At 36.5% G+C, this 14,146-nt stretch overlaps 1 protein-coding gene across 1 annotated transcript in view; it reads left to right on the top strand.

Moving 5' to 3' along the window:
• Positions 1–58: 58 nt before the first annotated feature.
• The window catches only part of ATG3 (autophagy related 3), a 28,790-nt gene continuing 14,702 nt past the window's right edge, over positions 59–14,146 (top strand). Inside the window, exons 1-5 of the mRNA XM_027104697.1 lie at positions 59–660; positions 3,549–3,590; positions 7,193–7,242; positions 11,144–11,214; positions 12,570–12,677. Coding sequence (XP_026960498.1) covers positions 589–660; positions 3,549–3,590; positions 7,193–7,242; positions 11,144–11,214; positions 12,570–12,677 — 343 coding nt within the window. The 5' untranslated portion in view covers positions 59–588. The remainder of the gene's footprint in view (positions 661–3,548; positions 3,591–7,192; positions 7,243–11,143; positions 11,215–12,569; positions 12,678–14,146) is intronic.

The raw sequence follows: 14,146 nt of genomic DNA, 5'->3' as shown, positions 1-14,146 counted from the left end.
CGACCCTCCTATTCCGGAACAAAAAGCACAATAACTACCGGACTGAGCAAAAGCGGACCTGGCGCCCATTGCGCAGGCGCGCTCAGTGTTACGCTTCCGGAGGGAGGGGAGAAGCGACCCGATCCCGCCCCAGCGCGGCCTTTGTCGCGTCACGTGCCCGGAGGCTCCTGTGTCACGTGAGGCCCAGGTGGCGGCGGAGCTACGGCGAGAGGGCGAGAGTAAGAAGCGGAAGCCGGAAGGGGCGCGAGTGAAGGCTGGCAGAGAAGACTCCTCCCGAGAGGGCAAGGGGTGCGCGTGCGCCCTCTTCTTCCAGCGCAGCCCCGCCGCCCTCGCTCGCGGCCAGGTGACAGCTGGGCCTGGCCTGCTGCGCGCTGCCTGGGGCGCGAGGAGCGCGCGCCCTGCCCTTGCGCGCCGCGCCGGCCGCCCCTCCCCCTCGTCCCGTCCCTCCCGTCGCGTCCCGTCCCCTTGGGTGCTGCCGGCCGGTGCTGAGACGAGTCGGCGGCAGCGGGGACATTTTCTGACTCCCGACCACTGTCCCGGCTGCCCTTTCCTCTCCGACGCGGGGCCGGCCGCTACTCCGGCCCCAGGATGCAGAATGTGATTAACACGGTGAAGGGAAAGGCACTGGAAGTGGCTGAGTACCTGACCCCGGTCCTCAAGGTAAGCCGGGCTTGCCGGGGGTTGTCAGGCTCACGCTTGGCTCTGCAGGGACCGAGGACCGGACGCCGGGGGAGTCACGGTGTTGTCCGGTGGGGAGCGGTGTAGGGTGGTACGCGGGAAAAGGTGCAGCCCCCTCCCGCGGTCTTATCCAGCTGTTCTCTAGGGTAAACTTGGAGCGACGCTCTGTGCGTACTTCACCCGCCAGAACTCAGCTCGTCTGGGTACATCGGGTTGGAGCGTAGTCCGCAGCTAAGTGGGTTTTAGAACATTAAATCCTAACCTCGGAAGTCTTTCGAACTTTTTAAGCAAGGATTTTGCTTATTTTAAAGAAATGAATCTGTTTGGTACTAAAATGACATGTTACTTTTTTTCTTTCAAATTTAGTAGTAAGTTTTGTAATTAGGAGTTTGAAATAGTAAGTTGTGAATGAGGTCGCAGCTTATTAGATTTCAGTGGAACAAGGTGAAATTTGCAACATTATTTCTTTCAGTACCGTTGAACCCAGTTTACAGGCAAAACCCCCTTTCCCAAGTTTTAAAATAGCTGAAACTAGTTCATTTTGGACGTCAGTGATAATACGGAGCAGCTTGACCCTTCTAGATACATAATTTTTTTTTACATTGGCAATAACAGCATTTTTAAACTAAAAATTGTGGCACATTAGCTATTACAGCAGTGACTGACTTTCTTATTTTCAAAGATAAATTAATAGAATTGCATTCGAGTTTTTCTTTTATAACCCTTTATGGTAAGTTTTTTGTTACTGTATCTTTATTTTTCCTTTCCGAAAAGCGAGCAATGATAGTAAATGAATAGCGATTTCTTGCTTAAGTGTTTTTTTTCTTTAAGCTTTTATTAAAATTTTACAAATCTTAGTGTAGGATGAAATATCCATGGAAATGGTTGTTCCTCTCTATTCAAGGAGTTACTCTGGTGTTCTAAGAAGATTTTACTTTGCTCCCTTTCCATGACAAAGCGAAATATTAGTCCTGCAGTTTTTAAATACTTATTTCTAAGAATGGTTTTAAAATGATGTCTTGTTGGGCCAAGTTAAAAAAAGTTTATAAATGAGAACTCCAACACTTGCTACGCTTACATTTGTTTACCGTGAAACCCATCATAATTAAGATTGTGCAGTCAACTTTGAAAATTTTTTTTTGACATTTGAATCGAATGATTCTTTTGCATATTATGTCATCTTATCAGAAGCGTCTAATTTACTAGGCATACAGCATTTAAATAATACATAATTATTAAAACTTTTTAGTTTCAGGGAGAGAGGAGCAAGAGAAAAAAACCTCCCACATAAAATATAAAACTGCTATTTTGAACTTATAGATGTATTGAGAAAGCATTCTACTTGTTCACCAAACTGAAAGGATGTGTTAGCTTGTTTATGTATTTTTAGTAATAAGGAAAGCAGAATTAATGACCCTTGCCTTGATCTTCCCTGTGCAAACTGTTGGTTTACAGAGTGAATTCTTGTAGTTTCCTACTAGACATGGGAAGGCAAGGAGAAAAAGCTAAATCCCTGGGAAATAGATGATGATTTATCCCAACGAGTAAAAATTAAGAAAAATCATGGTTTGGAAGGCACATGTACAGTAAAAGCCAGAGTCCTTACAGTGAACTTCAAGCCTATACTTGTTTGGTAGAGGGTCCTTTCTCACCTACTACTGGATTTTAAGCAAAAGCCCTTGTTCACTTTTGCTTAAAAGCCAGTCTGACCTTCTGTGTTATCCATCAAGCACTCTCTTGCCTTGGGTTTTGCATTTGCTCTTCCCTCTGCCTGAAATGCTCTTCCTCCAGCCAGCCTTGTGGCTGGTTCCTTTCCTTAAGGTCTCTACTCTATAGTCACCCATCAGTGTAGTCTTTTTTCTCTTACCATCCTAGTTTAAATAACCATCTCTCTCCCTCCACCCCTGACCAGTTTCCTCTCTGCCCCATTTTTCTTTTTGATATTGATGACCATTTGGCTTTTCTCCCTGAAGTAGAGTTTAAACTTCTAATGAGGACAAGGAGGGGTATGGTCTATTTTATTCACTCTATGTCCCTATTACCTTAAATAGTGCTTGGCATATAGTAGTTATTTGGTATGTTTTGAATCAGTAATGTTCATAAGTGAATCTTCATTTTTGTAGATTTCTACCACAAAACCTTATGTATAACTTAAACTTTAGAAAAATTTGGTAAGTTGCATCCTTGCTTTAGAGGAGAGAATATTGTATAATATCTTGGTGGAGATGAGAATAATGGGAAAGTATTAAGTGATTTAGGACTTCTAGATTTGGTTTCTAATATTATTCAAATGAGACATTGGCTGAATTGTAATATGTTTAAACATCTTTAAGACGTTTTTCTGTTCTGTAAAATAATGATATTTCGTCATTTCACAAAATTATTTTGAGGTTTAATGTTTGTATAAATCTCTTTTTTTTTGCGGTACGCGGGCCTCTCACTGCTGTGGCCTCTCCCGTGCAGAGCACAGGCTCTGGATGCGCAGGCTCAGCAGCCATGGCTCACCGGCCCAGCAGCTCCGCGGCATGTGGGATCTTCCTGGACCTGGACCGGGGCACAAACCCGTGTCCCCTGCATCAGCAGGCGGACTCTTAACCACTGCGCCACCAGGGAAGCCCCTGTATAAATCTTTGAATGTTTTTCCAAAGAGCTTTGCTCTAATATAGCACTGATCACATTATATTGTGATCATTTTCATGTCAGTTTCCTGTTATACTTACATATTCCTTGAGGTCAGGTACCAGTGACAGATTGTTTTTTTGCACATGCTCCATTACCTAGATGGGTACCAAGCACATAGTTGCCCACAAACATTTTTCAGTTGAAAGTGAGAGAGAGTGTAATACTGTTATTCTTTTTACTTTCTATAGGAATCAAAGTTTAAGGAAACAGGTGTTATCACCCCAGAAGAGGTGAGTATTGAAGATATCAGTATAAAGCTGTTATTTTCTACAATTACATAAAACTGGGTGGCTTTTGTGTTTTATAAGAGAACATCTTGAAATTTAATCTTGATTTGAGTAAAATTAGATCCTGTTGACTATATTAGCAATTTTGTAATTGTAATTACAATAATAGCAGTTTCTATTTCCCATAAAAGAAAATGTAACTTCCCTCTCAGTTTGCCATTTCTCATATTTTTCTGTAATTTCTTTTTATTTAGAAATGAGGGTGGGAGAGGAAATGGAAAAGATTCCTATAGTGACTTATCTTTCACTAATATTTGTATTATACTGAGCTGTGCAGTGGGCTCTGGCGTTTGTTGTCTTGCTTCTTTCTACCCCAAACATGAGTTTTTATGGCTTTCCATTTGGAAACTTTGTCTCAATGCTTGGATATTAAGTTTTCTATCAGTATTTAGCTTAAATATTTTATTGCTACATATTTAACATTGATTTTTTTTCCCACCATTCTTTCACTTTTTCTACTAACCAGACAATGATGAATCTGCTTAATGCTGAAACAAATGGCTCTTTTATAGGCCAGTTGTGTTTTATATACTTTTAATACAGAATTATGTTTTGAGGAATCATTTTACTTGTTCACTAAATCTATATAATAAAAGTATTGTCTTTCCTTTAGGTAGTGTATTTTGTTGTCTTTAGAGAAATACATTCTGGTCTAAAAATCCTTTTGGACTCCAGTTTTATGAATAGTTATGGTTACAGCAGACTTATTTTTTAGTCTTAATGAATGGTAAATAATTTATTTAAGCTTCACCTTTAACTCTCATTAAAAGTACCAGTCATTGGCAATGGAACTTTATTGAAATGAGGCATGTTGTATGATCTGGTTGTAAATCCCAAGACCTCAAGCCAGGGAATTAACTGATCTTTTAGTTTTCACTTGTGATGGAATCTCTTCAGTCCCAAATCCTTGTAAGTTCAGAGGATGGTGTGCTTAACTGAAAATTTTACCTAAAATTTTATCTAAAATTGTCTTCATGTTTAGTGAAGACACAGAATAGTATGGATAAAACCTAGAAGACCTGCCTTCTAGACCCATTTCTCTAATTTCTCCTATTCTGACTTAGGCAAATCAATTAATCTAGGCACAGGCCTCATGTTTCCTCATCTTTAAAATGAGGGATTTTGACTTGACATTCTCTAAAGAACCCAGTCTGCCTTAGGCATCATGAGTTTAATACCTTGAATGCCAAATAAAACTAAATTTTGAGCTTAATCATTAATGTTCTTGAAACTCAGTATCTAAAATAAAGAGCAGAGATGAAAGTGTGCTGTTTTTCTTGTACTCTTCGACTTTATCTCCTCTATGTGAAAATGGCTAATTGGTAAATAGATACTTGGATTTAGAGATACAAGTCTGTGGTCATTGAATAGAATTAAGCAAACCATTTTAAAACAGCTACTAATCCTACAATGAATAACTCTTACACTTAGTTGTATCATGAAGTGATTTATGAATTTCCTCATTTTTAAACAAATGCAAGGCAAAAACTAGCTCAGCTGGGTACCAACCACATAATGCTGAATTGAGATAGAGTGCAATTATGGGATTTAATTAGATTAGAATGAGTCTAGAGGAGGAAAACCAGAAGACAAAATGCTTTGGATCTGTACTGAGTTGATCTGTTCATTTGTTTTCTCTTACTGTTTCTGCTTCTGGCTGTCAGCCTCTAACTACCTTTTTGTTTTCATTGAGAGGTGTGGAAGTCTTGTGTTTAAAAATAAGGACAGGCATTATCTAATATGGTACTGTCTGACTAAAAATACTTTAATGTACAACATGTGTATGACTTGAGTAAATAGAGTACTAGTAATAGAGGATAGCTTGAAGAATAAAGTTGTTCATCAGAATGTTAATATTGATTCTACCTTGTTAAAGTTATTCAGTCTTATCCAATATTTAATCACTAAGAGAAAGCTACTGTAAGCAGTATTGAGAATTTAGAAACTTGAATCTTTCTTTTGAACATAGGAAACATGTAATAATAATCATGGCCACTGCTAATGAGAGCAGATATACACATGTACTAAATACCATTAGTAGCATAGCAATTCTATGTTCTTTTATATTTTCCCTTATCTTCTAGTGTTTTTGTTATTTTTTCGATGGATGCCACCAGAGGTGCTGGGGAATAAAATATTAGAGTCTTGTGATCTCAAGGCAGTATCATTAAAGAATTTTTAAGTTTTTAATTCTTTGTTTTGCTTGCACTTTGTTAAATTAATACTTTTTTGGTGATGATGAATTAGTTCCCAATAGCCGTAGAGTTATGCAGCATCTGGTTGCAAAGACCCAAAATGCTTAAAACCTGGGGGAGAGGGTATTGATTTCATTTGGGTTTTTGTCTTTACCTAATCCCTTTAAGTAGTAAGGAAATTATTCAAATAAAAGAACAGAAACATTTTGTAAAGTTACTGTTGGGAGTATGCTGCTAAAGCTTATCTTGTTAATCTATCTTCTTAAAAGAAGTTACTGTCAGAACTCTTATTTTATAGAGTTTTATTCTCTTAAAGCAGAATATCGTACATAGACATACTTTTCTCAGAAAGACATTAGAAGGTTAAAGATAATATAATTTTTTGCTGTATAATAAACCCATGAACAATACATGATTTTAAGTTAGAGCTGTTGTGAAATAGTAATTGGGGACGTATGTGTGCATATAGCTTGAGTTGGGACACTGCAGTTGTGTTTAACAGACTTTCATTTTCTGCTCTCAAGAATAAGCAGGACTTCTGTCTTACGATAAGATCAGTCCATGCTCATGTATAATGGAAATTCTCAGAAGGTTAAACTCTTTATTCCTGAGTCTGTTTTTCATTTCTGAAGAAAAACAAAAATTTGTACAACGTTCAGCCTGCCCATAAAGTCCAAGATGTGTTAGAGGATTCAATTTTTTAATTGTCTTGGTGTTTTCTGATTCAATCCAAAAGCTTCTAACTTTTTCCCCATTGTTTGGCAGTACATTTCTCACTTTTATTAATGATTCCTTTAATATTGTGAAAAAGCTTTCAAAATAAGATGTTACTTAATTTTTTTTTTAAATGAGGGAGAAAAACTGTGTGCACTGTGATGTAATAAACTATTCTTACATCATAGACCTGTAGTTATTTAGTAATTTTTTCAAAGATCTTCATTGACTTTTCAACCATTAGCAAGAATCGCTCTACATTTCATTCATCCATAAAGTGGTGTTTGGCATTTTAAAATCCTGTTGTGTTACCCTTATTCATTTCATGGTACTGTATGCTTTTGGCATTATCTAAATCCAGTGATTACAATTGAATAAAAAAATTAACAGCACTCAATATTTTTTCTTCCAAAATTAATATACATTTTCATGGATGTTAAAAATTTTGTAGTTTTAATAAATATTCAAAAATAAATCTTTAGGCTGGTAGAGCAAGTTGGTGCTGTTTGCATTTTAATTGATTATTTTGAATCAAGTTTACACAGAATGATCCCTTTGGTATTTTGCCACCTTATATTCAATGATGTTCAATTTTTCTTTTTTCCTTTTTTCATATTTCTTCTAAATCTTCAATAGTTTGTAGCAGCTGGAGATCACTTAGTCCACCACTGTCCAACATGGCAATGGTAAGTACTCTTGAGTGAGGAATAGAAAGTTTATAAAAGGTGTGACTTCATAATTTTGGCAGTTTACAAAATAGATTAGTGCATGAAAATTAGAATGACCTGTTTAACCCTCCTCCAGTAGATTTTTCTATTAAATAGTGCTCCAGTGTTGCTAAAGTAAAATCAATGAAGAAAAACTGAGCATTATGCCTGTTTTGTTTTGCTCTGTTAGCACGAAAGGTGGAGATTTTTGAGATAAATGCCTTACTTCCTTTACCAGTATTCTGTTTCTTTATAGTGTCTAAGTCTGTTCTTGTGGTGGGTCTTTAAAAAATAATTTTCAAAAGTTTAATAACTTTGATTAGCTTTTTTTTCTGTTCATAAGAGTAATATTTAACATCTTTATTGGAGTATAATTGCTTTACAATGTTGTGTTAGTTTCTGCTGTGTAACAGAGTGAATCAGCTGTATGTATACATATATCCCCATATCCCCTCCCTCTTGCATCTCCATCCCACCCTCCCTATCCCACCCCTCTAGGTGGTCATGAAGCACCGAGCTGATCTCCCTGTGCTATGCGGCTGCTTCCCACTGGCTATCTATTTTACATTTGGTAGTGTATATATGTCAGTGCTACTCTCTCACTTTGTCCCAGCTTACCCTTCCCCCTCCCCATTTCCTCAAGTCCATTCTCTACATCTGCATCTTTATTCCTGTCCTGTCCCTAGGTTCATGAGGACCTTTTTTTTTTTTTTAGATTCCACATATATGTGTTAGCATATGGTATTTGTTTTTCTCTTTCTGACTGACTTCACTCTGTATGACAGACTCTAGGTCCATCCACCTCACTACAAATAGCTCAATTTCATTTCTTTTTATGGCTGAGTAATATTCCATTGTATATATGTGCCACATCTTCTTTATCCATTCATCCGATGATGGACACTTAGGTTGTTTCCATCTCCGGGTTATTGTAAATAGAGCTGCAGTGAACATTGTGATACATGACTCTTTTTGAATTATGGTTTTCTCAGGATATATGTCCAGTAGTGGGATTGCTGGGTCATATGGTAGTTGTATTTTTAGTTTTTTAAGGAACCTGATTAGCTTATTTTTCAAATTCAAATGTATTGAATTTTTTTTTTTTTGTGGTACGTGGGCCTCTCACTGTTGTGGCCTCTCCTGTTGCAGAGCACAGGCTCCGGACGCACAGGCTCAGTGGCCATGGCTCACGGGCCTAGCTGCTCCGTGGCATGTGGGACCTTCCCGGACCGGGGCACGAACCTGTGTCCCCTGCATCGGCAGGCGGACTCTCAACCACTGCACCACCAGGGAAGCCCTGAATTTTTTTATGACATTAATAACTGCAGAATTTTGCAGAATCTTATGGTTCTTTACCATAAGACCTTCTTTAAGGTTCAAAAGTTTCTCCCCTTTTTAGGAATGAGCTCAAAAGTTGAGCGATTCATGATACCAAATAAGGTCTTAATTGGAAATCTACTTGTAACAGACTTTTCAAATTTTTATTTTCCTCATTAACTTTTCTTTTAATTATAAAGTAATTTAAGCAACTAGCAGTTCTTGTAATGTGTTTTTTAAATATCTGAATAATAACAGAATGTTTTAAAACAACTTCAGTTTCATTACTTTGAATACTTACGATAAAAGCATCTGGCAGTAGCTGCAAAATTGATCCCAATACTGGCAGACTATTTTAATTAGGCTAGAATTGTTTGGAATTATCATCTTGTTTGTATATGAGTGGTTCAACTTGTTACATCCTTTTTTTTCCCTCAGTGACACTTTTTCAATTGTAGTTGAAAGGTAGAGTTTTGATTTGGGAGCAGGGGTTCTAGAATTAACAAGATTCTAATTGATAATGTTTTCCTTAATATCTAAAGAGCTTAAATAATTAAACTATTTAAAATCACAGTTAGAATTCTCTTTCATCTGTGGCCTCTTCTATTACCCTTAATTTTTTTTTTTTAACAAGTCCTTGCCCCTCTGTGAGTTTCATGATTCTGTCTGTCCCCTGTTTGGGGACCGTGGGCCTTTTGGGATCTATAAAATAATAAAGTGGGTTCCTGGACTGTTTTCAATATTTCAGAAAGTCAAAGAGAAACTGCATTTGTGTCACCGAGCCTTTGGCCAATGCCCAACCTACCCTTAATTTTTATGCTTAACACGTATCCAGAATAGTTCTTACTGCTTTTGATCAATTGCTCTTTATCTTGTAGAACATTGTTTTTTATGTAACAAGGAAGGCCGAAATGTCAGGTTCATTTATTTTTATGTCCTTGTCTTTCCTATGTGTATTTCTGTTCCATATTTTAAATTATGTTCATATTATAGAAGCGTTCTGATTTTAGACTTTTTTCCTCCCTAAATTGTTAAAATTATATTTAGCTATGTTGTGGTCTACAATATATTTGTATATTTCAAGTCATATAGATATATAAAATTTAAGGTAATAGTGATTCTATGGAAAAAGAACTAAAGGATTTTCTTCAATACACATGTGATAGATATACATTTTCTTTATTCAGATTTCTTTGTTGAAGCCCTTAGTTGTCTAGTTAGTTTAGTTGTATAATCTATAGTATTGTTATAGGGGTTGGTATATATAGACAGGATCTTCTTTTAGCAGGTAGTAGTTTATAGTTCCATTTCATAAATTGTGATGGTTTAAATAATTTTATTGTAACTTAGAACTCAATTATATCACACTCCAATGTCTATACTTCGGCTAAATTGTTGGGGCCAAAGGAGCAATTCATTTTAAATCAGTGCTAGAAACAGACCATTTCTATGCTGTATGTTCATGTTTACAGATGCCATCGTGACTCTATTATATCATCTTCCCGCAGAACTTCAGGCATTACCATGATGTTGTTGAATTTGACACTTGGAAATGGTCTAAAGATACTAGAAGCCTGCCAGATGGTTTTAGGACATTTCCTGGCTTTATCTTATGCTCAAATCTATGGTTTGAAGTTTAGACTGAAGCTTAAGATGGCAGCAGAACTCAAAATTTATGCTCATTTATATTTTTGACAGATACCACATGCCACTCTAGCTCTGACCAATTCCCCTAGGTGACCCACAGAAGAATCTTTGAACAAATTTCTTAGTGAGATATTCCACAGTAGCCCCCCAAAATCAAATAGCTGGCTCTGACCCACAGAGGGAGCAGTGTTCAAGAGCAGGAGCCCTAGAGTCACTTGGCTCCATCCTGGCTCCTCTACCTTCTGGTTTTGTGACTGTGGGCAACCCGACTTCTTTAAGCTTTTGTTTACTTATAAAATGGGAATATAAATATTACTCAGTATTTAGATATCTGAGGACTATATAAAAATACTGCATGTTAGAGTTCTAGGTCCTATACTTAATATGCACTCAATAAAAGGATTTTTTGTTTGTTACAACCATTATTCTCAACATTATCATCTTGTGATTCAAAGCATCTTTTATCTCTTAGTTCCAATTTTAATACAGTGGTAGGAATGTGGATCTTGTGAACCACCTACTTTGTTATGTAATGTCATGGAGCTATTTTTCTGCCTCTTCTTGGTCTTCAGATGAGCAGTACTTTAAGATTAAAAATCTGAATGAGATTATATTTGGTTAGAGGCAAACACAATAGTTGCATAATATAGTTCTGTATTATTCTACCTTTTTGTCTAATATTTAATCCAAATTCTTTTGGTCTGTCTGCATCTCTTGGTACATTTCACTTACAATAAATATTGCTGTGCTCTTCATTGCCGTGACGTGTGTCACTTATGGCATCCTTCCCAAACCAATCCTAAAATAATTTTCTCAGGGGTGTGGATTGTGTAGTGTTGAGATTAACATGTGATACCTTCTGTCTTTGTCTTTTAAAATATTTTTTGTATTTTGGTGCTTTTCACTCTTTTTAAAGGGCTACAGGAGAGGAATTGAAAGTGAAGGCTTACCTACCATCAGGCAAACAATTTTTGGTCACCAAAAATGGTAAGAATTATGTTGTATGTATTAGTTAATTTTGCGCAAAGAGTTAACATTTTTTAAAAAACCTTAGCACTTGCTGATCTTAATTCATGCTTAAAGCGGTACTTGCAGCTTCCCTCATACAGAAATTTGGAAATTTAATGAAACTCTGGATTTTCTATGGGTAGAGTATTTTTTCCATACTTGATTTTATCTCCTTCCTTTTTGTTATTTCTTTTTGCCAAAAAAGTCTAGTTTTAAGATATGAAGGAAAAGAGCTTTAAGCAAAATGGACTTTTTTCTCATTGAGCTTTTTAAGCAGACTTCATAATCATAATCTTTTTAGCTATTTTAATCATCTTTAGACTTAAATTTTTCATGGAAAGTATAACTTATACTATCTTTGATATCTAAAATCTCAAAGCTAGAGGTTTTATTGTCCGTTGTGTCATTGAAAGATTGCCTATAGGCACAAAAATGTTTCTGAAACAGGTATTTATGAAGTTAGTGAAGTTATTTATGAAGCTAATTTGAAAACAACATCAAAACGTTGTTACAGTCCCTATCTAATCACATAACAATACATTGATTTCTATTCTAATTTGCTCATTATAGGAAAGGGAAAACATGTACAAAACATCAGTTTTTTATTTCCTACAGTATATGTTTTGATAGGATTGGTCATTTATATCTTGCTTGTTTTAAAAAAAAATCAGGAGATTAATAGCATTTTGTTGACCCCATGTCGTAATGTTGTTACCTTATAATTTTTCAATTTTAGGCTTATATGAATTATAATACCTGTTATTCGATACATTTGCTATATGAAAAACTTGGCACCAATTTGTATAAGAGAGTAAAGTTTAGCAGGTTAGTGAACTTTAAACTGGTTTATCCATTATGAATAGCTGGAGCTTAAATATGAATTATGAAATACATGTTGAAAGTTATTTTAGGATTGCAAACCAGAGGTCACCTCTACCGCCTCCGAGTGTGACAGGTGGTGCCTCCATGTCCTGAGAGTAAAGCTGTTAAAATAGTACATTATTCATTAGCCTGAGGTTGAACGATGTCATCTCTGACTTCAGCTTTGTTGATCTTCACAGATCATCAGGGTAGAGAATATATAGAACACTCCCAGTAGAGCCTTTGTATTTGTCTTCTAACAAAGCTATTTAGGGAAAGATAAGTGTGGTCAAATAATTTTGTGGGTTGAATGTAACTCCTAAATTAAGTACTCCTATTAGAAGTAAAATATAATATTTTCCTAATATTTTGGTGGCAGAAATATATTTTATGGAATAAAGTTTCTCTTTTTTTAATGGATTTATAGGAAGCAGATTATGTCCTAGTAACTGTTTTTGCCATTTTTTTTACAGTCCCATGCTACAAGCGGTGCAAACAGATGGAATATTCAGATGAATTGGAAGCTATCATTGAAGAAGATGATGGTGATGGGGGATGGGTAGATACTTACCATAATACAGGTAAGAGGAGATTAGAATGGCATGTATTTAGTTTAAATTGTTTTAAACTCCTTTACAATCTTTTATAACAGCCTTCATTTTTAAAAAAAGGCTACATAAAGGCATATTATGACTTAGTTTTAATAAAGAAAATACATTCTGAGTTTAAATCTAGGATACTAAAAACAAGTTTTCTCCCTCTAACTCCTAGAGAATAGGAGGTATATCAAATGTAGTGGTAGAGCAGGGTTTCCCAGTCTTAGTACTATAAACATTTTGGGCAGGATAGTTCTTTGTCATAGCATTTTCTGTGCATTGCAGAATGTTTAGCAGTATCTCTGGGCTCTACCCACTAGATGCCTGTCACATCCTCCCAGTTATGACAACCAGAAAAGCCTCTAGACATTGCCAGATATTCTGCGAGGGGCAAAATTGCTACTGTCAGTTGATACTCACTGCAGTAGTCAGAGGGCTAAATAATCTGCACAGGAAAAAGTACCTCATTAAGTCTGTTTCTCCTCTTCTCTGAGTAAAGGATACTGCCATCATTTCCTTATGATGATATAGAAACAGATTTAGGAATTGAGCTCCTTGATTTGAAGCTCTTTTGTTCCTTAATGAGTTGAATGTTGTCATGTCAAGGCCTAGAGAAAATAGATTGAACAACTTCTTAAAATAATTTCAAAAATCATCCTCTCTTCTCCACTGAGTAGTGCTGTTGGACATTTTTTTTTTCTTTTTTCCCCTGGATCTTTCCAGAATCTTTTAGCTGCTCTGCTTTAGTCTTCACATGACTGGGAAATATGAGTAGCACATCTGTAGGAAATTGCCTGTTGACTGAATAGAGCCATTGGTTATAGCACTGTATTTCTGATATCAAGTTAGTGAGTTTCTCAAGCTGTCTAGTTGTATTTTATTCCATAACCCCTACCCCAAAATCCAGGTACATATTTACAGAGGCATTCATCACAGAGATAAGCAGGTGCCGGAATGATTGGATTGACAGAAATCTATTACAGAAATTCTACAACTAAAGAAATGTTTGCCATGTTGACAGAAGACAAGTAGCATCATTTTCTTACATAGAAAGCAACATAGTATTATACTTCATTTGATGTGGTGTACATAAATTCTAAGTAATGTTTATGAGAGATACCTTTAGAATTTTAGGTTTAAACTATATTCTGATTGGCTTAAAGCAGTGCTTCCAGCTGACTCATGAGGCTAGGTGCCTGGTTCTTTATTCACCTCAGTTCCCTTTGCTTCATTACTGCTTTTCTTCTCTCAGGTTTCTTTTATTTCTGTTAGCCCTTGTGTTAGTCATGATTCTCCAGAGAAACCATGGATATAAATACAGACAGGTTTGTTTTGAGGAATTGGCATATGTGATTGTGGAAGCCAACAGTTCTGAAATGTACAGGTCAGGCCGGCCAGCAGCCTGAAGACTCAGGGAACAGTTGATTACTGCAGCTGGAGTCTAAGGGCAGTCT

The sequence above is a fragment of the Aethalodelphis obliquidens genome, unplaced genomic scaffold, assembly GCF_003676395.1.
Source record: "Aethalodelphis obliquidens isolate GAN/ISIS:26980383/991018 unplaced genomic scaffold, ASM367639v1 scaffold1, whole genome shotgun sequence".
Classification (NCBI taxonomy): domain Eukaryota; kingdom Metazoa; phylum Chordata; class Mammalia; order Artiodactyla; family Delphinidae; genus Aethalodelphis; species Aethalodelphis obliquidens.
Note: the sequence above shows the minus strand (reverse complement) of the source record. Positions and strands in the feature narration are given on the sequence as shown.